Source organism: Copadichromis virginalis, linkage group LG23 (genome assembly GCF_057382275.1).
Source record: "Copadichromis virginalis isolate Kocher_CV1m ecotype Utaka linkage group LG23, C_Virginalis_male_GT1.1, whole genome shotgun sequence".
NCBI lineage: Eukaryota > Metazoa > Chordata > Actinopteri > Cichliformes > Cichlidae > Copadichromis > Copadichromis virginalis.
Genome location: NC_140639.1, coordinates 17,032,742 through 17,056,567, shown reverse-complemented (window position 1 = coordinate 17,056,567; position 23,826 = coordinate 17,032,742). Strand labels below are relative to the sequence as shown.

The 23,826-nt window shown below is 39.9% G+C and overlaps 3 protein-coding genes across 5 annotated transcripts in view; 1 reads left to right on the top strand and 2 right to left on the bottom strand.

Annotated features, from left to right (window-relative positions):
* nlgn1 (neuroligin 1) overlaps positions 1-23,826 on the top strand; it is a 314,164-nt gene that overhangs the window by 143,517 nt on the left and 146,821 nt on the right. The window lies entirely within an intron of this gene.
* On the bottom strand, positions 3,917-9,809 carry LOC146680549 (uncharacterized). 2 transcript variants are annotated; one of them, XM_085448849.1, is made up of 7 exons: positions 9,712-9,809; positions 9,395-9,500; positions 7,632-7,702; positions 5,566-7,531; positions 5,109-5,267; positions 4,974-5,030; positions 3,917-4,544 (listed from the first exon to the last, which is right to left on the bottom strand). In XM_085448849.1, exons 4-7 carry the CDS (start codon positions 7,226-7,228, stop codon positions 4,297-4,299), a joined length of 2,127 nt encoding a protein of 708 aa, XP_085304975.1. In that variant the 5' UTR covers positions 7,229-7,531; positions 7,632-7,702; positions 9,395-9,500; positions 9,712-9,809; the 3' UTR covers positions 3,917-4,296. The 2 variants fall into 2 exon arrangements, with proteins under 2 accessions (XP_085304975.1, XP_085304977.1); XM_085448851.1 differs by having other exon boundaries at positions 4,974-5,027.
* On the bottom strand, positions 13,241-16,706 carry LOC146680548 (histone-lysine N-methyltransferase set-1-like). The gene is made up of 5 exons (XM_085449387.1): positions 16,165-16,706; positions 15,351-15,471; positions 15,105-15,267; positions 14,792-14,984; positions 13,241-13,470 (listed from the first exon to the last, which is right to left on the bottom strand). The coding sequence occupies exons 1-5, from the start codon at positions 16,201-16,203 to the stop codon at positions 13,342-13,344; spliced, it is 645 nt and encodes a 214-aa protein (XP_085305513.1). The 5' UTR covers positions 16,204-16,706; the 3' UTR covers positions 13,241-13,341.

Genomic DNA, 23,826 nt, shown 5'->3' with positions numbered 1-23,826 from the left:
CACATTGTCCCTTTTTTGGCTCAGTTTGTTTAATTTGTGGTGTTGAATCTGAATTTGTTGTAATATTTGTATTGTTACAAATGAAACATGAAGGATCTTGTGTTTCTTTCACCTGAAAATGTAGAACAAGTTAACACCGCAACCTCGGCTAAATTGCATTTTGTGAAGGAGTGAAGTGCCATATCATCACTGCAGACTCACTGCTTGATTTGCATGTGTAAAATTAATCCACAGCATATTGCATCCTGCTGATGCTAATTAGAGAAGTAACCATTAATATCAACCACTTAATCATCAGTATTAATATGCATAATTATTAATGATTCGGTTTCTCCCTTCAAACATAACAGCACTGCAGGGCTTCAGCTACTTGTGTTTACACCAACATCTATCTTCATTATACACCTTCAATTAATCAACTCTCTCTCTCCTTATTCTGCTCTCTCCTTCCCCTCTTGCGTCTCTTGCTCCGACTGTATGCGGCTGTCATTTGAATTGGAAGCGTCTCCCTTGATTACTTTTTAGAATGCAAATGACCTGTTAGTGCCTGTCCCATATTTGGTATAGTTTAATTAGGATGACATAGATTTAAGTGAGTCTCAGTACAAGTCGTAGGTATTTGACCTATACCAATACCCATACCAACTGTTGCAGCCCTCTTTCTTCTTCTTGTCATTACAAAAACAAAACAAACAAAAGTAAAACCTCAGATTCACAATAGGTACCAGTTAGTCTGTGTGTTTGCTGAGTGTTTGTGTAGGTGCGTGTCTGTGTATTAGAGAGAACAGGAGTAAAGATCCATAAGTGCTGGGCTTGCAGTTTCATAACAGACCCCAGGGAGCTGTGAACTGGTCATAGTGTTGACAAGTTGTGTGTGTGTGTGTGTGTGTGTGTGTGTGTGTGTGTGTGTGTGTGTGTGTGTGTGTGTGTACATGTACGAAGGTGGTGTCTCTCTGGCTTCTCTAACGGAGAAATGAAAGTGTAGGCGCATTTCATTTACTGCCCCAGAGAGACCTTTCCACCACCCTTACATTTATTAACACTTACACTGTTAACCGCTGCTGACCCCTGCTTATAGGCCGAGCCTAGCTAACCTCTGCTTTCAGTCTATATCCTTATTGAACAAATCTGCCCTTCGGCCTCCTCAGTCTGTACTAATCACAGAATTTCAGGAAGCTGAACAATTTGATTATATTTTCATTTCAATCCTTATGTTCAATTTAAGGCCATCACACAAAACCACTGGTAACTTATACCAATATGATGCTCTTTCACTGCTGCTGATCAAGCTTGGGCTGAACATCCTTTTAAGACCATCGCAAAGAACTAACATGGATTAATCAAGAGGGTAGCTAACACTGAAATAGGTGGAGTTACCAGAAGGGTGTAAACATATGACAGCTTACACCATATATACCATGTATACACCATGACAATTTGTGTTTCAGAGATAGTGAACAGGGGGAAAGAAGCACTCTTGGAAGCATAAGAAATGAGACCATTGGATTAACGTCTAAGTGAGTACATTACAGTGGAAAACAAAGGGTGATGAGGAGGAAAATAGAGGAACTGGCTGACATCGAGATATCCAGTCAGCTGCTTGAATAGGCTCAAGGATAACGCAGAAGGTTTGCTCTTATTGCAGAAAATGAAGAGTAATAGAGCCACACAGCTTCTACAGCAGACTGAATCTGAACTGCAGAGATAATGTCCGAAGTCCAGCACAGTGGATAAGCTGAAGACTTTGGACAGTATATTCCAGTAAAACTGCCTGGAATATTCTATTCCATAGGCGAGCTTAAGCACCCCCATATTTCATCAGAGCACTCCTAAAAATAACTATATTAATAGTAGTAATAATAGAACTTTTTAGTATCATTTCCTGACATTGTCTTCAAATGTTATATTTTCCTAACCTGTCTGTTGACAATAGTACAGAATAGAATGAAAATAGGTTTTCGTCCAGCATTGTTGACGCAATAGTGTTACACTTACAGAGGCGTTGCTGCTTTAATAGTGCAGTTTGTCATTAATAGCCTAATGAGACTTTCATTGTTGTGGCAGAAGGCAGAGGAAAAGGAAATTTCATGACAGAAATCAGCGATGCATTTTTAAAACACACTTTAACTGAAATGCAAAAGTTCAAACTGTTCTGATAATGTGGAGTTATTGTTGTGACTTGTAACGTTTCTGCTTATTTTTATTTGTTCTCTAAATAGCTTCAAAAACATTTTCTGATGCTTAAATCTCTAGAAATTATTACCTAATTATAACCTTCTGATCCACTAGGCGGCTGGTATGTTGGGGGTTGCCAGCTAAGGAGATCATGTACTTTATTATTTTAGTTTGAGAGCAGGACAAAGAGAACATAGCGACCAAAAAGAAACAAGTAAGAGTGGACATAGACGCAGAGAAGACAGAGATATACAAGAACAGTAAGAACGAGTGAGCAAATAGTGAACTTAGATGGAAGAACAAAAAACATTTTTCACAAAGTCATTTTTCATGTATTTCAAGGATGCTCAGTGTGATTTCCAGTAGCATGCTTAAAAACTGCCAGTGGACGTTCTAAACAGAAAACATTGATATGAAAGAATGTGCATGTTTCTCATCTTATCTGTTTTGCCACAAATAGTTATTGAAGTTCTTTGACGACTGAGCCTCAGGTTTGATAAGTAAAGGCTCCACACTAAAACCAGTGAATATGTTGAAATCTCTGTATTATTCACTCTGAATTATTCTCAGACACTACAATAGATCATCCAACTAATTAGGTTGCTTTTGAAGCTAACGTTATATTGTGTATCCAGTTGGATTGAGGTTTGCAAATGTGAAAAGAGCTGATTACATTTGGAAACAGCATATTCCCTTAATATTAATTATAAGGGACTGTATGGAAGACATAATGATTTGGAGGTGAGGCCCACTAAAGGTTTGACCCTAGAATCACCCCAGTTTTATTCAATTCAATTCAATTTTATATATATATATAGCCAAATCACAATAACAGGCAAGGCGCTTAATATTGTAAGGTAAAGACCCTACAATACTACAGAGTGACCCCAGCAATGAGACAAACCCCTAAGAGCAATCGCTTCAGTGACAGAGGGAAGGAAAAACTCCCTTTTAACAGGAACAAACCTCCAGCAGAACCAGGCTCAGGGAGGGGCGGGGCCATCTGCTGTGACCAGTGGAGGGTGAGCGGAGGGAGATATGACAAAGAACATCTGTGGTGTGGAACAGAAAGAAAAGACGTAAATACGCTGAACAATAGCTATACTGAATAAACAGATATACTTTCAACAGCCATGGGCAAAAATAACTGAATACAAACTAAAAAAATGTAATGGAGCATTTGTCAAAAGATCTGATATATTATTAACTGCAAGTTAATACTATTAGTATTACCATTAGCCATATCTAATCTCATTGACGTCTACTGGTTTAACTTAGACTAATCCCATAATAGATTCACTGCACGTTCCACATCCCATGGGACACATAGGCATAAGAGTTAAGACACACACACACACACACACACACACACACACACACACACACACACACACACGGGTCTATGTGGTATGGCGGGACTATACTACGTCAGTCCGCCCGGTGGTGGTTTAAGTGGACTACCCTTTTGAAAGGACTTAGAGCCAAGGGAGCGAGGTTAAAGTGTTCGAAAAAATCTGAAAAAAATTTGGGTCACTTCAGACCTCATACACTCCCTATAGAAGTCTAGATACACTGATACACACCAACCAGACTCTATTGTGTTTTCTGGAGACATTGTCCACTTGACAACAATGTGTTTTATGAGGTCCAAAAAAAACAATATTGGGTCTTTAAAGGGACAATGATGTAATATGTAAATAGCTCATCATTACCATGAATACACATCTGACAGGACACAGGATTACTGGAACATCATTTTATTAGTGTTCTTGGATCTGAACATTAATTTTAACCATAAATAAAAAAAGAAATCTATGGACAAAAATGCCCACGCTTCCCACAGAAATATAAAAATATAGAAAACAGAAAAATTAAAAACATTTAAAATGAATTTTAATAGTTTAAAGGTAAATATTAAGGGGAGAAAATATGCATTTATAATTTTTTATTTTAAATATAACCCGTCAAAAAAAACCCTAAATAAATTAAATGTAAAAATTATGAAATACAAACTACTTCTGTATTTAACAAGAACTTTTTTTTCTTTAAACAGAACATCAGTGTTAACAACAATTGGCAATCTGACCAAGATGTAAAACCACAGCTCTCTAAACAGTTATTTTAGTTCATTTTTTTCTGCCTTTTTGCAGTTAATCCTCTGTTTCTTACAAAATCTCTTATGTTTTGAACTGTTCTTCCTGCCAACACCGGATCTTCTACCAATTTGCAATGACTGCATTCATTTTTGGTGGCTAGTTTCCCTTCGTTTATGTGGTCTTTAAAATGCCTCATCACTGCAGCAACCTCAGCCTTGGACCACATGTTTTTGGGAGCTCTTCGGGAATTGTGGGATTGAGCAGCATTTTTCTCTGGAAGATATATAAAGTAGTAGTAGTTAAAACAAACAAAAAACCAAACAAAAAAAACAAAAAACATTTGGTGGTTAAAAGAATGGATGCTACCCTGTACTAACTTCTGAAATGTGTTGCTACCATCAATATCAAAACGAGCTAAAATTCTCTTTGAAAATTTATCAAATTTCTAAAATGAGACATTTAGTGTTCCGCTGTGAATAAAAGACTGAATAAAAAGTTGAATAAAAGTCTCTTGATGCATGCTCAATCATCCAGGTAAGTAAATCCCAAAACGTTGATTCTGTTAATCTGGACGTAGCGTTTTCAGTGGGAGAAACATTTTGTCACTCATCCAAGTGACTTTTTGCCACCACTCTGCAGTTTGCCATATGTTGCAAAGTGATGAAACAATAATAAGCTTAGAGAACCAACTGCACCCCTTACCTTCAGAGGGAGCAGCAGTCTCACTTGCTGCAGGCATTGTGAGTGGTCCTTCATCTGCTGATTACACAATTTGATTAAGTTTTAATATTTGTAACAAACATTTTATCCACAGAAACCAAGCTAGTGGTAACTTACCACAATCTACAGTGTCTTGGAGCTGCGCTGTGTTTGTGGAATCAGCTACTGCATGTACAGGCTCACTGGTGCCACACGCCAACATTGTGAGTGCTGTGTCATCATCATCTGATTCACTCTCACTGTCCTTTGTTTCAGCATCACTTAATGCAATTTCATCTGAGAAATTGTGGGAAAACCCCCCCAAAAAACCAAACACAAACCCCCCAAAAACCTCACATTAACAACGAGATATGACAAAATACAGAACAAATACTGGAAATTATAGTACATAGTTTTACTATTTAAGGCCACCACTCTGCAGTTTGCCAAATGTTGCAAAGTGATGAAACAATAGACTTCAAGAACCTTAAATCATGGACATTTAACAGAATGGTCTGTGCTTTTAGGTTTTAATTCTGTTGATAAAGCATAATATTCAACTACTGCCCTAATATTTGCTCCTTTCAATACAAACCTTCTATTTTGATCTCATCCAGTGATTTCCCCTGGATCTGGGAAAGTTGTCCTTTTTCCAGTGTTAAAAGCAGTTTGGAAATCTTGGCCAGCTGTGTTGTGGGAACTGGTAATCTGTAGAATTCGCGGTGAACGCGGATATCATGACCCAGGAAATCTGCAACCTGATCAAGTTCGTTGTTTTTCAAATTAAGGACTTGTGAGAGTGTGGCAACATGTTTTCTGAGCTGTGTCGATCTTAGATACTCAGGCTGCTTTGCTCCACACTGGTGTGCATGAACACGCAAGGAGTCCATTCCTCTGTAATGACTCATTGATCGGGGTCTTGCAAAGAGGTAGATATTAGTGGCACAAATACCACAGTCAGGCCTCCTACTAACCAGTAGTGACAGAGCATCCAGCATGCTTGGTGTTAGCAGAACTGGAACATTTCTGTCCCTTTTTCCCATTATTTCTATTCTACAGAAATAGTTACAGAGTCTCTGTTCCATTTCTGAGAGCCCCATGGCAACATCTGTGTGGAGTGCTGTTTTGTCTCTTTCAAGAAAACTTTTGAGGCGCATCTTTGAAACCTCTCCAGAACGTCTTCGGTTGAACACAATGATTTGTGAGAGTGTAACTTGTGCAAGTTGGGCATAATTCTGAGCTGTGGCTTCGTTCTCCAAGCTGCAAAAGGCACTTTCTGCAGATTTTTGAAGGTAGTGATGGAGAATCCGAACATCTTCTGTAAAGGGCAATGTTGATGGCTTGTTAAACTTTGCCTCACTCAATGTGTTCAAGGCACGGTGAGACACCATCTCAGACCATTTGGAGACATACAACTTCTTGAACGCATCAGTGGACTTGATTAGGGCTTCATCCTCTGTCATGAGGGCACGACAATGGATAATGTCAGACATTTTATGCAGTGTATGTCCCAGTTTCAGCGCAAGGCTTGGAGTTTTGTATGACAGTGTCTCTTCATCAAAACCTGAAACTTTCTTTACTGCTTGCACAACTCTCTGGAAATTAGCAGGCTTAATAGCTTCTTCCATGTTATGCACTGAGAATTCTGTGCGCAGACACAACAACAAACGTCCCGCTTCACGAAGCTTCTGTCGTATATAATCATACTTTGTAGGGTCTTGTCCATGTTTATTGTAGAGGGACTGGGCAAACTGAATAACAGTAAAGTCATTTCGCACAGCTGAGGCAATCTCATCTTGTTTCATAACAGCAAGAACCTTCCAGACTCCACTTGACACCTGCGGATAACACTGAGACTCCAGAGTTAAAGCCAGGCCGAGTACTTTGGTTCTTCCAGGTTCTTTATCCGTGTCATCTTTTGGTTTGTTAGGACATCTGCGGACATGTCTCCAAAGATCCTTGCGAACATACATCCCTTGACAATAAAAGCAATGAGCAAACTTTCCCTCTACTGCTTTAATCTTGGGTCTTCTCTTCACTTTCAGTGGTCCCACTCCACCATGCAAAACTGCAGCATTATGCTTAAAATTTCCCTTATTTCTCAATTTCTCTAACAGACTTTTACGCTCGTTTGAGTCTCTAGGCAGGGAAAATGCATGCACAACATCAGGAGCCGTTTTGTGCGTTTTCAGGTGGCGGGAAATTTTAGCTTGTGGTTTGCCACAAAAATAGCAGTAATTTCTTTTACTTAAAGTCATTTTTTCTGATTCAGTTTCGCAAAGCTCACTTTTATCTTGTGGCTTGTCCTTTGTCAAGTTGTGGATTAAATTCGTTGAATCTGATTGTTCATGCGCTTTGGAGATGTCATCTTGGCATAGCAGACCTTTTGATGTGCTTGGCAATAATGAGATGTCTTCATCTGAATCTTCATCATATGACTCTGAATCTGGCACATATTCTTCTTCTGATATGCTGTGGTTGCCATCATCATCGCTTGATATTTGATCCAGAACTGAATGTGGCAATCCATCCTCCCCTGAATATTCAGAAATTTCTTCTTTCTGGAATGTAAGAACAAAAGTTTTTTTAATTGATCAATACTTTAGACAGGTAAAAAATAAACTGAAAAAAAGTCAAGCCAAATATGAATGGGATACACACCTGTGTTGACTGGTGGCAATTCTGATTTGCCAATTTTGCAAGGCAAGATTTGTGCCAGACCCCTAAACAAACTGAAACACATTTTGATAGACTTAATTTAGCTTTGCAGTTCTATTTAAGTGAAGTAGTTTTTTGTCAAAGCATTGCAGTAATGTCAAATGCTGAAAAAAAAAACAAAAAAACAAAACTGTTCACATTAAGGATATTTTAATGACTACACATACACTGCTAATCCCCCTCCCCCCCCCCAAAAAAGGACATCCCAGATGTGAATGAAGGAATTATTCTTATTAAATACTTTGTTCTTTAGGTAGTTGAGTGGCATGAAAGTGTGTAGTTGAATGTGTGTGGCCTCCAGATGCCTGTACGACTTCCCTACAATGCCTGGGCATGCTCGGGATGAGGTGGCGGATGGTCTCCTGAAGGATCTCCTCCAAGACCTGGACTAAAGCATCTGCCAACCCCTGGACAGTTTGTGGTGGATGGAGTGAGACATGATGTCCCAGATGTGCTCAATTGGATTCAGGTCTGGGGAACAGGCGGGCCAGTCCATAGCATCAATGCCTTTGTCATGGAGGAACTGCTGACATACTCCAGCCACATGAGGCCCAGTGTCGTCTCGCATTAGGTGGACCCCAGGGCCAAATGCACCAGCATGTGGTCTCACAAAGGGTCCGAGGACCTCATCTTGTTACCCAATGACAGTCAGGCTCTCTGGCAGGCACAGAAATGCCACCCCTCACCATTACTGACCCACTGCCAATATGATCATGCTGGAGGATGTTGCAGGCAGCAGAACATTCCCCACGGCATCTCCAGACTGTCACGTGCTCAGTTTGAACCTCCTTTCAGCTGTGAGGAGCATAGGGTGCCCGTGCTGAAGTTGCCAAACTTTGTGTTTTCTGGCAAATGCCAAACATCCTGCATGGTGTTGGACTGCAAGCTCAATCCCCACCTGTGGATGCTGGACCCTCAAGCCACCCTCATGAAGTCAGTTTCTGACCATTTGAGCAGACAGATGCACATTTGTGGCCTGTTTGAGGTCATTTTGCAGGGCTCCTCTTGTTCCTCCTTGCACAAAGGTGGAGGTAGCGGTCCTGCTGCTGGGTTGTTGCCCTCCTATGGCCTACTCCACATCCAGGTAGCACCTCCATGCTCTGGACACTACACTAACAGACACAGCAAACCTTCTTGCCACAGCTCACATTGATGTGCTACGCTAGATGAGCTGCACTACCTGAGCCCCTTGTGTGGGTTGTAGACTGTCTCATGCTACCACTAAAATGAAATCACCGCCAGCATTCAAAAGTGACCATAACATCAGCCAGAAAGCATAGGTGCTGAGAAGTGGTCTGTGGTCACCACCTGCAGAACCAGTCCTTTATTATGGTGAATTGACTATAATTTCCACTTGTTGTCTACTCTATTTGCAAAACAGCATGTGAAACTGGTTGTCAGTGTTACTTCCTAAGTGAACAGTTTGATTTCACAGAAGTGTGACTGACTTGGAGTAACATCGCATTGTTTAAGTGTTCCCTTTATTATTTTGAGCAGTTTATGTTATGGAATGGGGAATTGAGGACAATCCCAAGTATACCATTTTTACAAGGTCCTGCACCAATGAGGTAATACTGCATTTCTTTAATTAGACGTGACCACCCATTAATTAAAAAGGGAGCAGTGTTCATTTCAGCACGTCTTAACTTGTTGAACTCTATTAATGCTTTTTACTATACACTGTACCTATTCACTAAATGTCTCACCTTTGCACTTAAAGCCAAGCCACTTGAGGGAGGAAACCGGTCCCACACACTGAATGCACTTGTCCAAAGATGATATTGTTGTGCACACCAGACGATGATTGTGACACTGTTAGCAAAATATTGCAACATTTATTTGTTTTGGACAGTTGGAAAGGTGTGTTTTCAATTCAGTTGCAGATATCAACTAATAAACTTCGTCCATGTAAATCACATCACACCCAGGTGACTGCCAAACACAAACACACACACAGCATCCATAAAGAATGATGATAGATTAAATTATTAGTTCATTAAGTGGTACACTGGATTATATTTACCCTTTCAGGCTCTGGATGTTTCAGGTCCAGATCATTGTTTGGAAAGCTGTTTGGTTGCGGCTTTAGGCAGCTCACAGTCTTCTGAATCTGGCTGGTCTCAGTCTTCGTGTGTAACAGATAGAGAATGAAGACAAAAGAACAGTAATCTGACAGTTACTAAAAATGCATCACTCAAGAGGATGAATAGACCATTTCACTATCGGCAAATAGCGTAAGGTACACATCGTGCATGAGAAACATTCATTAAAATCTGTCCTAGGTCAATGTTACCTCTTCAAAATCTTGCACTGAAGAAGAATGCATGGCTTCTGAGCCTTGCTGAGGCATTTCTTCATCAAGATCCTGCAACAAAGAAAAGATGGCACAAAGATTAGACCAAGTGCTCTTCTTGCAACTGTACTGGGCAGTCCTGTGCTTCTGTCTTTAATTTGCATGTGTGTGTGTGTGTGTGTGTGGGGGGGGGGGGCTTTCCACTCAAGAAATGTTTTCTTCTGAAAAAAATACTGGCTACAATAATTAACAACTGATTCCTTTGCAATCATCCATCCTCTTCCACTTATCCTTATCAGGATTGTGGGGTAGCAGTTTTGGGGCCTATACCAGCTACCATAGGGCAGTACAACCTGGACAGATCGCCAGTCTAACATGGAAGGACAAGCATTTGCATTCACACCAAAGGGCAGTTTTGAATCACCAGTTAACCTAACCCCATAAGCTACATCTTTGGACTGTGGGAAGAAGCCAGAGTACACAGCCAGAGAGAGCCCATGCATTACAGCAGTAAAAAGTGCCTAAAACAAGTTAAGAAGTTGTATAGTACTATCTATCTTAATGTTCAAGCCTGAGTTTCAAAAAATTTCAACATAGAAACAAAGCACATGCAGTCAGCTCTGCATGCTGTAGGTCAAACTGTCAAGACATACGAGAAGACCCCTCCTAAAACCAGAGTGATGTCACCATGAAGCAAACTTTGACGGAGTCCCCCAATAACAGTGTGGTCCTCCTAAGTCACATTTGGGTGGTTAACACACACACACACACACACACTCAGATGTTATCCAGACTTGCACTTTGAAACAATGAAAAGGACCTACAAGCCACGGTCCATGTAAATCACATCACACCCAGGTGACTGCCAAACACACACACACACACACAGCATCCATAAAGAATGATGATAGATTAAATTATTAGTTCATTAAGTGGTACACTGGATTATATTTACCCTTTCAGGCTCTGGATGTTTCAGGTCCAGATCATTGTTTGGAAAGCTGTTTGGTTGTGGCTTTAGGCAGCTCACAGTCTTCTGAATCTGGCTGGTCTCAGTCTTCGTGTGTAACAGATAGAGAATGAAGACAAAAGAACAGTAATCTGACAGTTACTAAAAATGCATCACTCAAGAGGATGAATAGACCATTTCACTATCGGCAAATAGCGTAAGGTACACATCGTGCATGAGAAACATTCATTAAAATCTGTCCTAGGTCAATGTTACCTCTTCAAAATCTTGCACTGAAGAAGAATGCATGGCTTCTGAGCCTTGCTGAGGCATTTCTTCATCAAGATCCTGCAACAAAGAAAAGATGGCACAAAGATTAGACCAAGTGCTCTTCTTGCAACTGTACTGGGCAGTCCTGTGCTTCTGTCTTTAATTTGCATGTGTGTGTGTGGGGGGGGCTTTCCACTCAAGAAATGTTTTCTTCTGAAAAAAATACTGGCTACAATAATTAACAACTGATTCCTTTGCAATCATCCATCCTCTTCCACTTATCCTTATCAGGATTGTGGGGTAGCAGTTTTGGGGCCTATACCAGCTACCATAGGGCAGTACAACCTGGACAGATCGCCAGTCTAACATGGAAGGACAAGCATTTGCATTCACACCAAAGGGCAGTTTTGAATCACCAGTTAACCTAACCCCATAAGCTACATCTTTGGACTGTGGGAAGAAGCCAGAGTACACAGCCAGAGAGAGCCCATGCATTACAGCAGTAAAAAGTGCCTAAAACAAGTTAAGAAGTTGTATAGTACTATCTATCTTAATGTTCAAGCCTGAGTTTCAAAAAATTTCAACATAGAAACAAAGCACATGCAGTCAGCTCTGCATGCTGTAGGTCAAACTGTCAAGACATACGAGAAGACCCCTCCTAAAACCAGAGTGATGTCACCATGAAGCAAACTTTGACGGAGTCCCCCAATAACAGTGTGGTCCTCCTAAGTCACATTTGGGTGGTTAACACACACACACACACACACACACACACTCAGATGTTATCCAGACTTGCACTTTGAAACAATGAAAAGGACCTACAAGCCACGGTCCATGTAAATCACATCACACCCAGGTGACTGCCAAACACACACACACACAGCATCCATAAAGAATGATGATAGATTAAATTATTAGTTCATTAAGTGGTACACTGGATTATATTTACCCTTTCAGGCTCTGGATGTTTCAGGTCCAGATCATTGTTTGGAAAGCTGTTTGGTTGTGGCTTTAGGCAGCTCACAGTCTTCTGAATCTGGCTGGTCTCAGTCTTCGTGTGTAACAGATAGAGAATGAAGACAAAAGAACAGTAATCTGACAGTTACTAAAAATGCATCACTCAAGAGGATGAATAGACCATTTCACTATCGGCAAATAGCGTAAGGTACACATCGTGCATGAGAAACATTCATTAAAATCTGTCCTAGGTCAATGTTACCTCTTCAAAATCTTGCACTGAAGAAGAATGCATGGCTTCTGAGCCTTGCTGAGGCATTTCTTCATCAAGATCCTGCAACAAAGAAAAGATGGCACAAAGATTAGACCAAGTGCTCTTCTTGCAACTGTACTGGGCAGTCCTGTGCTTCTGTCTTTAATTTGCGTGTGTGTGTGTGTGTGTGTGGGGGGGGCTTTCCACTCAAGAAATGTTTTCTTCTGAAAAAAATACTGGCTACAATAATTAACAACTGATTCCTTTGCAATCATCCATCCTCTTCCACTTATCCTTATCAGGATTGTGGGGTAGCAGTTTTGGGGCCTATACCAGCTACCATAGGGCAGTACAACCTGGACAGATCGCCAGTCTAACATGGAAGGACAAGCATTTGCATTCACACCAAAGGGCAGTTTTGAATCACCAGTTAACCTAACCCCATAAGCTACATCTTTGGACTGTGGGAAGAAGCCAGAGTACACAGCCAGAGAGAGCCCATGCATTACAGCAGTAAAAAGTGCCTAAAACAAGTTAAGAAGTTGTATAGTACTATCTATCTTAATGTTCAAGCCTGAGTTTCAAAAAATTTCAACATAGAAACAAAGCACATGCAGTCAGCTCTGCATGCTGTAGGTCAAACTGTCAAGACATACGAGAAGACCCCTCCTAAAACCAGAGTGATGTCACCATGAAGCAAACTTTGACGGAGTCCCCCAATAACAGTATGGTCCTCCTAAGTCACATTTGGGTGGTTAACACACACACACACACACACACACACACTCAGATGTTATCCAGACTTGCACTTTGAAACAATGAAAAGGACCTACAAGCCACGGTCCATGTAAATCACATCACACCCAGGTGACTGCCAAACACACACACACAGCATCCATAAAGAATGATGATAGATTAAATTATTAGTTCATTAAGTGGTACACTGGATTATATTTACCCTTTCAGGCTCTGGATGTTTCAGGTCCAGATCATTGTTTGGAAAGCTGTTTGGTTGCGGCTTTAGGCAGCTCACAGTCTTCTGAATCTGGCTGGTCTCCGTCTTCGTGTGTAACAGATAGAAAATGAATATACAGTGCATTTTTGAAGAGGCTTTTGAAACATTAAATAAACTGTATGAGAAAGATAAGTTTCAAGCTATTGTCTTTAAAATATTCACTGTCATGTATAGAGAATTTAAGGCCCTATGATTAAGAGACAAATAGTCAGTGTGATTTCTTTATTTTTTAAGCCATTGCTAAAGGAGTAAAACAATCACCTGTAGCAGCAACGAACTGTCACTAGGGCCCATTTATCTTCAAGGGACAAAATTTAAAATGAATCTAACTAAAGAGGCTACACAGCAAAATCTCCAGTGTTAAATTAACACTAGAGAGTGTCTATATGGGTCCACACAACACTGTTGAGTGTTGAATTAACACTTTTGACAGTGTTATATGTTTAAAAGTAACCTAGTCAGTTTTGAAGATTAACAAAGACTAACACTGAGCAGTGCTGATTTTCTAACACTGGAATATTTCTAACATTTTGAGTTATTTTCCAGTGTTAGAAAATCAGCACTGCTCAGTGTTAGCCATTGTTAATCTTCAAAACTGACTAGGTTACTTTTAAACATATAACACTGTCAAAAGTGTTAATTTAACACTCAACAGTGTTGTATTTAACACTCAGAGGTGTGGACCCTTATAGACACTCTCCAGTGTTAATTTAACACTGGAGATTTTGCTGTGTAGAATCACATTAAACATCAATCACTGTTAAAATTTAGAAACCGAAAGCCATTTTTTATTTCTGCATACCTGCTGATATTTTTTTAGTGCTTTTAGAGGGCTTTGATGTGGCAGCCATCACAATTGCCTGTTTTCCATTAGTACCTACCCCTGTTTTTCCAGTAGGTTATAGTACCATGTAGTTTTTCAGTAACTACTGCACCAAGGTTCCAAGTGATCCAAAGTGATCAGAAAATTTGACATAGACTGAATGCCACCAGGTGGCTGGTCAATGGTGTCACTCGATAAGTTATGAGTGCGCCTCCTTCGTGAAAATCCAAGCCATCATTTTTGAAACTCTGAAATGTTTGAAATAGCGACCAAAATTAACAGCGTGATCCCTGAATTGAACACTAAAGTATAGACTGAGCAGCAGGCATTTTGTCACCTTGACGTCCATGCTTGCTGTGGCATTTATATCACTGGATGCTCGGCTGCATTGCTATAGTTACCCCAGGCACAGTAGGTGATACTCAATTTCAGTGAAAAACTAGATGCCCTAAGTCACGTTAAGCCAATTTGAGTAGGTACAAATGTAAAAATGGCTTAGGGTATGCAATTTATCAGTTCCAAAAAGTACAATTGTAGAAATACCTTGCATCTCCAGAGCCAATCCGAGTCACCATAATTATAGTCTATTTCTTCGCCTGGACTTATGTCTCTGCTTGCAAATAAGCATAGATGGGGCTTTCCATTGATATTTAATATTTTCATCTTAGCACTTGGACTGATGTGGTTGTCGTTGACAAGTCTGCCTAATGACCCATCTTCTTGAGATGCATCCACACTGTGGGGTTAGGCAAAAAAAGTATTAGCTTAACTAGTTAGTTAGGAAGCTTTTTTTTTTCATAAATCAAAAGCAATGTGTCATTTAATCTTAATCAAACTACACTGATATAATACGCACCACCAGAGTTTTCCATCAAACTTGAATTCAAACATGAACACCTTCAGGCTGTCATGATAAACTCTGTGTCTCCGCTCACATTCTTCTTTTGTTATGAGTTTACCTCTGTATTCCAAAAGAAAGTCTCCTTTTTGGAATGGAACAGTCGTGAAAATGCCCCGACCTGAATTGCAGAGGCATACCAAGTGAGTGACAAAAGACAAAGTGACAAACTCCAAATCTAATCCAAACTAAAGACCAACTTACCTTTGAAGGCATTTATGTAGTGGATATCAAGTCCCAGTTTGTCCCTTCCAGCAGAAACATGACAGACTGCATCCTCCCGTGGAGGAATGCGTCTCCTTCGCATGTTCTCCTGTACGATTGGCTGTATTACCAAAGCATATAAAGTATTACGATTATCGTCATCATTGTCATCATCATCAGTAGTAGCAGAACTAGCAGTAGTGTAGTTTACAGCATAAACACAGCTGACTTATTCATAGTGCTAATTTATGCCTTCTTTTAAAATGTTAAAGGCCTAGTACTCAAAATGGCGACATGTGACATTTCTGTAATGGCGACTGCAGAGAGTGATACAAGTACTGAGAAAGCTTAGGCATCAAAACTGTAAGAAGTTTTTTCTTCAGGCATATAAATAAATACACGACTAAATACACTTATACCCTTGCTTTTATTTTAGGGCTGTCAGCAGAATGACAGACATTGGACAAACTGCCCGAAATTAGCTAACAGCGACATCAGGGATTTTGACTCAGACTGCGCTGGTTTAATTGTTAATCGCGTTAGTCGCGATGTCGGCATTAACACGTTTAAGCCACAATAATGCTTTAACACCGAGTAAATCCTAACACGGGTTAGCCCGCTTTATCGCGTTGACGCGGTTAGTCGTCAGCCCTATTTTATTTACTCAATGACAAACGCTGGGGCCGTTTTACTTCTTCAAAGACTCACTAACAGTCCATAAAGCATAAATTAAACCAGTTTAATATAGGCCTGTGCACCTATAATTTCATATAGTATTAAAGTCATGGTGCATTTTACATTAAAAAAGGCTTACCTTTGTGTTTTTAATCCGTCTTCGTATTGCCGTCGACATACACTTGTTAAAGGGCACGCGCGCGAAAGTTGTGGCGCCGTTTCCTGTAGGTACCGCCTATATATATAGCCTACCAATCACAATGACTTCCGGCCGTGTGTATTGAAAATGTGTATTAAATTGCAGTACCTACACACATCCACTCTAACTCGAAACGTCGCTGTGCAATACACTGGAATACACAAAAATCAGGTGAGGGGGTATAGGTGGACTTTTAAGAAAATCAGAAAATCTTTTAATTATAGTTTAATAAATGAATTTACACTACAGTTTAAGCAAATACAGGTCAAAAGATAAATAATGACCTCATAAGAAGTAGAAAAAATTATTATTTAGACACTTAAAAATGCATTTACAAGTCATGTTTTAGGGGGACACATGAATACACAGCAAAAAGTCGAAATGTCCCCGGAGCCCAGGTACAGCGCAGGTCAAATGTCAATCCATACCACATAGACGCACTCACACACACACACACACACACACACACACACACACACACACACACACACACACACACACACACACACTAGAGAACACCTGAGGCAGCTGTACATGCTTCCAATATGCCTTCAGGTCAAGTTGTAAAGAAAGCCATAGACTTATTGATTGGAATAAAGTTAAGTGACAGAGTGCAGAAACATAGCGCTTGTGGGGTGGATTATGAAGAGCCAAATGTGTTGTCTTCTGGAAATCTACTTTCTAAAGTGGTTAATATTAATACCTTTATTTTAAAGTATATCACTGTATATGTGCGTGTGTGTGCAAACTCTGTTTTGCCAAGGCCAGAGAGATCAACCAGGGGTTTGTTCCATGCATCGTACAGGTTACGGTCTTCTCTCAGAGTGTGCATGTGTGTATTTCCTCCTTATTATCTCCCTCTCTCTCAATTTGTGGACTCTGCACACACAGCAGGATAGTTGGGATTTGCCAAATAGCCCCAAACACCCTGATAAACTCCACAAACAAACACACACACACACACACACACACACACACACACACACACACACACACACACACACACACACACACACACACACACACACACACAAAACGTAAAAACAACTCCCACATACCACTGAATCCTTCTAGTTCCCTAAATGTGACCAAACTATAACTAATCAACATAGAATGCCCACTCTGTGTGACAGTGCGGCTGATTATGTGATGAGGTGTGTGGTGGCGGTGACCTTTGCGTTGCATTTAACATATAGTGGCATGGTGTTCTTGAAATGAATGGCACAAGATTTGCCATTGTTTCACTCCAAAAAGTGAAACATTTTAAAAAGGAGTGAGCGTATTTCCTTGTATATATGGTGCTGTGTGATTCACGCTGTTAAGGACTTTAAAAGTGACACATGGTATTAATCACAGTAATCCAATTCTCTTTATCAGTACCCACTGCTGTGCTTTAATGAGCGATTCACATGGAGAGGCTTTCACATAGACGGGGTGTTGCTGGAAGATAACCGACTCACTAACTGACTCTTAACCGTGCACGCCTTCTTGTCAACCTCAAATCTTATTAGTCGAGAATACAGGTGTTTTTCTTAATAGCACTTCTATTTTATTTGTGTTCTGAAAATGAACACAATTTATTAGAATATGTATATATAATGAAGCATCACCTACATGCTGGTCGATACTGACAAAGACTATTATTGTTCAAAAATAAGTTTTGGGCATAGCAGTCCACTTTATTCATTCATGTGTGCCTTTGCATTTCTGCTCATGAAACAACATACATTGGAACAACCTTCCCTGCCAAATGCAACATGATAGAAAAAAAGTTAAAAATGTTAAAGTTAATGGACCTCTAAGTTTAAGAAATGATTGGTAAGGTATGTCTCAGGTAAAGATTTTAACAAATGCTTGCCTAAAATGACAAGATCTCAGCAAATGGAGTGTATTTTATGTAAGTATAAGTAAATGGAATTCCAGTGTGAGTCGAACCTCAGTATGAAAGTTGTAACTGGACTTTTATCAGTTTGCTGAACTGCTGTCCCCAGCTTTTAGCCTTAAGGCCTTTACACACTGGACATGTAAAATCCGTGTGAATATTTTGTGGGTTAAAAATAGTTTTCTGACTCACCTGTTCTTAATGCAGCTTATTACACTAACTGTGTAATTTCACTGGACAAATGTCCTGCATTTATTTTTTTGACGCAAGCAAAATTTTTTAGATTTTTAAGAACCGAGTAAACATATCTGACCAATCAGACCAACCGCATTTGGCAAAAAGTGCAAATGTAATTCAAATTGTGCACTAGTACTTAATACACAGTACAACAAATCTCCTCAGGTGTGGCCCCAACCCTGATAACATGAGTGCAAATTGCAAATTATGTATGAAAGCGGACTGCGATACAGCTGTAACTCCTGGATCAAAACATTCAATTCTTCATGCTTCTGCAATTTTGTGAGAGTTGGATGGACCCAGAATCTGTTTCTTACTTTTTTGTTTAGAAAAATGAGGACCAGCTCGTTATTGCTTGATATAGACTTAATTTTTTAGGTGAAATAATTCGCAAAAATGGCAAATTCAAATCTGGAAAATTTCGAATTACGTGTTGTTTTTTCACAACGCGTTCAGTATGTAATGGCCTTTAAATTTAATCTTGAATAAAACACCAATACCAACTCCAGTCTCAAGCATGAAACCTGCACATGCTACACAGTTATTCATCACATTAAATGGCCTCAGTGCGGGTGCACTGCTACTGAACATTAGCATGTGAATTATCAGGCATTTAATGAATTTGTAGCTTAGTTGCAAAGATTACCTTTGGTCCTGCATTCAGCGGAAATTGCTTCAAATGAGTTTGGAAAGAAATATAATTACTCTCTGAAGATATTGTAAAGATCCACACTGATGTTGTATTTTTAGTTTTTCCCACCTATTTGACCATCAGCTGCAACTGTAACTAAGTTGTAACTATTTCCAGTGACCTAGGCAAGATCTACATTCTAGATGAAACAACTACTTTGGCACCAGGGAAAAATTATGTTAAACTGTGATATTACTTGACACTGTCCAGAGCAATCTGGAAGATAAAATAAAGTCAAAATTGCTGATCTCTTATTAGTAGTTGTCATGCATTATGCATCTGAATTTCAAAGAGCTGAGTAGGTCCTGGCTTCAGCTAACTGCAACACAACTCTCTGTGTTTTTGTAAACGCCAGTAGCAGTGACAGGATGGAAGATGTTTTGGCCCTCTGTGGTCTTTCTGTGAGAGCTGCAATCACATTCAAGTGATTGTGATTGGCCTGGCTTGAAGGAAATTGATTTAGCTGCTTGAGCCTAGATATGGAATGCTTCTCTGATATCACTGGTATAGAGAGCAAAAGGGAATGAGAGAACAACGAAGTAGACAAGAGAAGGAGACATAATAAGGGGTGGATGTTACTCTGAGGCCCATTGTAATCTTTGGAACTATCATTTCCACTGTCATTGCCATTGTCACTGGCATTTCACTGGATTCCCACGGTAGTGTTCGGTAGTTCTGACAATAGGACAAAATTTGAAAATTGCTCATACACAGGGTGACATTTTTTCTCTTGGGCTCGCATTGATCAGTTGCTAGTCATTATTGTCCAGGTCCTGATCCACCATGATCAACTAGAACAGTGGAGCCAACTTTTGAGTAGGATATAGTATGCAGTAGCACTGAACTACTTAGAAAACTCTCCCAATTCTTTAGGACGTTTATCGGGATTACTTTCATTTTTAAAAGTTGAAATGTGGGGACTTACTGACCTATGTACTGTTTTGTTTCTTGTAAAGAGCATATTTGATTTCTTGTCATGATTTGTTCTTGATGTAGTCTTAACCTTAGTAGCATTGATTTAATTTGAATCCCTGCTGGTTTGTGTGAAATGCAGCGCAAGAAGAGGGTTAACATAATTTGTTCATTATCTACCTACCTACCTCCCTCTTTGTTATTCTTGAAGGCTGTAGTGAATGATAACATTGGAGGATTGTTGTGGTTAGACTTGACTAGGGTCAAATCCCTACTGGCCCAAGCAAGATTTTCTTCTGTTTATGTTTTGTTTTTTTCTCGGTGTCAGTGCCACATTCCATTTCTTTTTAAACATGGGATTGTTTCCCAGGGCTTCAGACCTCTGCAACCTTATCAGGTCACATCCATTGATCTCTTACCAAGAGGTCGAACTCTTACGAGACAGAGTGTGAGCAGCACTTTCATAGTCCAATCACTGCTATAGTATGATCACACTGTTTAAATCAATATTGCCATGATCAGCACGCAGTTGTTGTCACAGCATTTCATCTGCTTGGGGTCATTTGTGGCACACAGCCACTATTTTGTCCCAGCTGCTTCTCCATTCATTAAGCTACACTAACTGCCAGAAAAACATTTTCAGATATGCTGATGAAGGAATTCAGTGCGTTCATAAGGGAAGCTTTACATCTCTTTTATCTTTGTTTGTGTCATGTACAGGGTTTTTGTGTGTACCATTGCTAAAATCAGGCTGTCGAATTTTAGATTAATAGAATTTCATACATTTTTATTGCTAATATACAGAAAACAATAGACTGCATAAGTCAGCTTGGAAAATCTCAGCAGGCATTGCTCAGCATGTCCAGAGAGTCCAACACAGTCAAATAATAACAGCCTGCAAAGCCTACCGGCAGGTAAATTGTGAGATGGTAATGGTGCTCGTCATTCTAGCTGCTGCCTTACTTCACATATCACTCTTTTCAGCTGCTCTTTATTTATACTGGAACTATTGTTCTGTTAAAGTTTTATATGAAAAAATCAGGGAATATAATAATTTCGAGGTCTTTCTGCCTCTAACTGTCTGCAAAAAACGTCCAAAAGACCCCCTGCCTGCAACTGCCTCTCTGTCATCTCCCATTTGTCAAGCTTTCATGGTTTGTTTATTCTTTAAATGCAATTGCACCTATTTAGATTTAACAGTGAAAGATTGTTTTCATTAGCGAGTGACATTAAATGGGATATTTAATCAGCTGACTGGCTTTTCAATTTCACATCTCAAGCATCACAGCCGCACAAGACGCTTAGCAGCCACTGGTGAAGGAAGACAGAGAGAATGGTAAGGAAGGCATAACGAACAGAAAAAGATGGATACACGGTTTGTTAAAACTGCTTAACATTTGGAGTCGTAGCAGTCTAGGCAAATCGGTTTATGTCCATGTCAGGGCAAGTTAAGCAGTCTGTGATTATTGTGAGGAATGGAGAAAGTCAAATTTGATCTATCGCCTTGCCTTCAGGAGGTTGAGGTGGTATATTTGTTTGGCTCCACCCCTGTCAGAAGGCACCATCTCTTAATCGACATTGCCATTGACCATGTGACCACAAGGGATCCTTGCCACTTGGCAAGTAACTTTGAGCTGGAAGAAGTGAGCAATACAAGTACTTTAATTCCGGGAGTAAAATGTCGGAGTCTAATCTCTCTGTTGTGCAGTTTTCCTGTGACAATCTTTCCAGTGTGTGAGCATTTGCTCTCAGGTCTATGATATATTGAATTTCATTTTAATTCGGGCTTGGTTCCTCCTAGCCTTTTTTTTTTCAAGTTGGTCCAACACCCCCTGTGGCTTCCTAGCAAGCAGCAGTTCAAAGGGATAAAATCCTGCAGAGGCCTGGAGCACCTCCTGCCCTGGGAATCATGGGAACCATCAGGGGCTCCTGATAAGGCCTTGCAGGTCCTCCCTCCCTAATAGCAGTGTTGGACAACTTTGCATTTGTTAGCACATCAAAAGTACCTCATGTCTTTAGGTATTGGGAGTGTATACCTCAGTCAGTAAACCAATCTGATATTACTTTATGATGATAGCATTCAGTGTGCTCTGATTAGCATGTGTGTGCACTGACAGCAAATTTTGTCTAGTAATACATCTAAAAATGTATATTTGCAAGATGAATTTAAAAAAGTCTTGTATGGTAGTTTTGAAATGTCATTTAAAACTGAGATTTACCCAAATCATTCCTTCATTTCTTCCTTCTCAACCACCCCTTGGTGGAATCATTGCTGTAGCATCAGAATCAGCACAAATTCCAGATTCTGGTTCTGTTTCAGAATTCAAAATTGGATAAATTCCTGCAAGCTGTCTTTCCCCCTCAAGTAGCGAAGTAATCTCATGTCATACAGAGAAAATTTAAACACCATGCTTTACACTTAGCATAGCAGTCATCTGCAGAAATCCTAGGCTGCCTTTGGTCTCCATCCAACTCTTACTGTGACCAAAGAGCATCAGTTTTACAGTATGCTTAGTATTGGACTGGGGAAGGGCTGACCACACCGTCACGTCCTTTGCAACTAGTAATGGCTGTAGTAATTATAGTTGAAGTGAAAATTTTCTATTAAAGTAAATTTGAGATGTTTTGTAATGTTTTTCAGGGTCACACACATTTACACTCTTGGTATGAAACATATTTTGTCCATAGCAAAAAAAGTAACTTTTTTTTGTCCAAATACAGAAGTCACATATTAGTGATCTAATCAAATTTATATTTTGTGGATGGGGAAAGAAAAGCAATGAATCCCTGTAACAGCCTTTTTACACCATTCACATCATTTGTAAGTCCTAAACTGTTAAGAGGATACGCAGCTAGACAGAAACATGATATTATCCATATGTAGCATCTTTATTTAAATTTCAGAATGGCAATCACCACTGGGACTATGTCACTGTCATATTATGAAACTGGGAAGAAAAGTATAAGAAGGTCAAGCATTGTATTGCAGTGAACAGTTTCTCGTACTAGAAGATCAAAGATCAGATTTGGTTAGATAAGTGAGCTGAGATCCTTTCTTGTGAAAAATGAGCCCTGCAATGTATGTCTATAAAAGAAAATCGAAAGAGTCAAGGTAAGACAGAAGTTCTTTCCAAATAACTACTAAACCCTTAATGCATAAAACACAACTTTTCTACATCTTGGACAAACTTTTAGTTGTTGATGCTGTTTGTGTGTTCTCTGGGTGTTTTGCTTCTTCTTTGATGCATGAGGCAGGTTGTTTGATGAAGACATGACAGCTTCACACAGTTGTGTGTGCATTTGTCTATTGACAGCTCCAGATTGCTGTGAAACGCACAGAGAGAACAGTCTATTCCCTTTTCAGTCTGAAGAACAGGCAACATCCATCACCACTGACAGAGAGAGGGGGAGGAAGGAGTAGAATGCAGGAGGGGGGAGTGACAGGTGAAGAAATGATCTTAATTCTGAAGGGATTTTTTTTGTGTTTAAAGCTTGAATACACACACGTTACATTAGAAAGAGAAATGCTGAGCGTAGATGCAGTAATGGTGCTTTCCTTCTCTGCTTTTTTGGGATGGTTCGTTTGTTTTGCCCATCAGCAACTCCACCAAACCCAGCCGACACCAACCACTGCCACCACAGAACACAGACTGCTCTGACCTGTATATTTTACAGGTAGAGTGGCCAAGTTGGGACTGACAAAACAGAAATATTTAATGAAACCTTCTCATCCTATCTCTGCTCCTATTTCAAAACAAAACATGAGCCAGACTTGTTTTTTTATGCCCTCTACTTTCCTTACTGTTTGCTTTTAAAAAAAACCCACAACCATCCTCTCCTTCCCTCTTTCTGAGTCTTCCTCTTCCTCTCCTACTCTCCA

Coding starts and splice junctions, on each gene's coding strand:
- LOC146680549 (XM_085448849.1), bottom strand. CDS start 7,228: ATGACTTTAAGTAAAAGAAATTACTGCTATTTTTGTGGCAAACCACAA. Junction 5,268..5,565: donor GGATGAGATCAAAATAGAAG/GTTTGTATTGAA, acceptor ACAATTTCTCAG/ATGAAATTGCATTAAGTGAT. Junction 4,545..4,973: donor GACTGCTGCTCCCTCTGAAG/GTAAGGGGTGCA, acceptor TATATCTTCCAG/AGAAAAATGCTGCTCAATCC.
- LOC146680548 (XM_085449387.1), bottom strand. CDS start 16,203: ATGTCGACGGCAATACGAAGACGGATTAAAAACACAAAG. Junction 15,268..15,350: donor CTACATAAATGCCTTCAAAG/GTAAGTTGGTCT, acceptor TCTGCAATTCAG/GTCGGGGCATTTTCACGACT. Junction 14,985..15,104: donor TTTGATGGAAAACTCTGGTG/GTGCGTATTATA, acceptor CTAACCCCACAG/TGTGGATGCATCTCAAGAAG.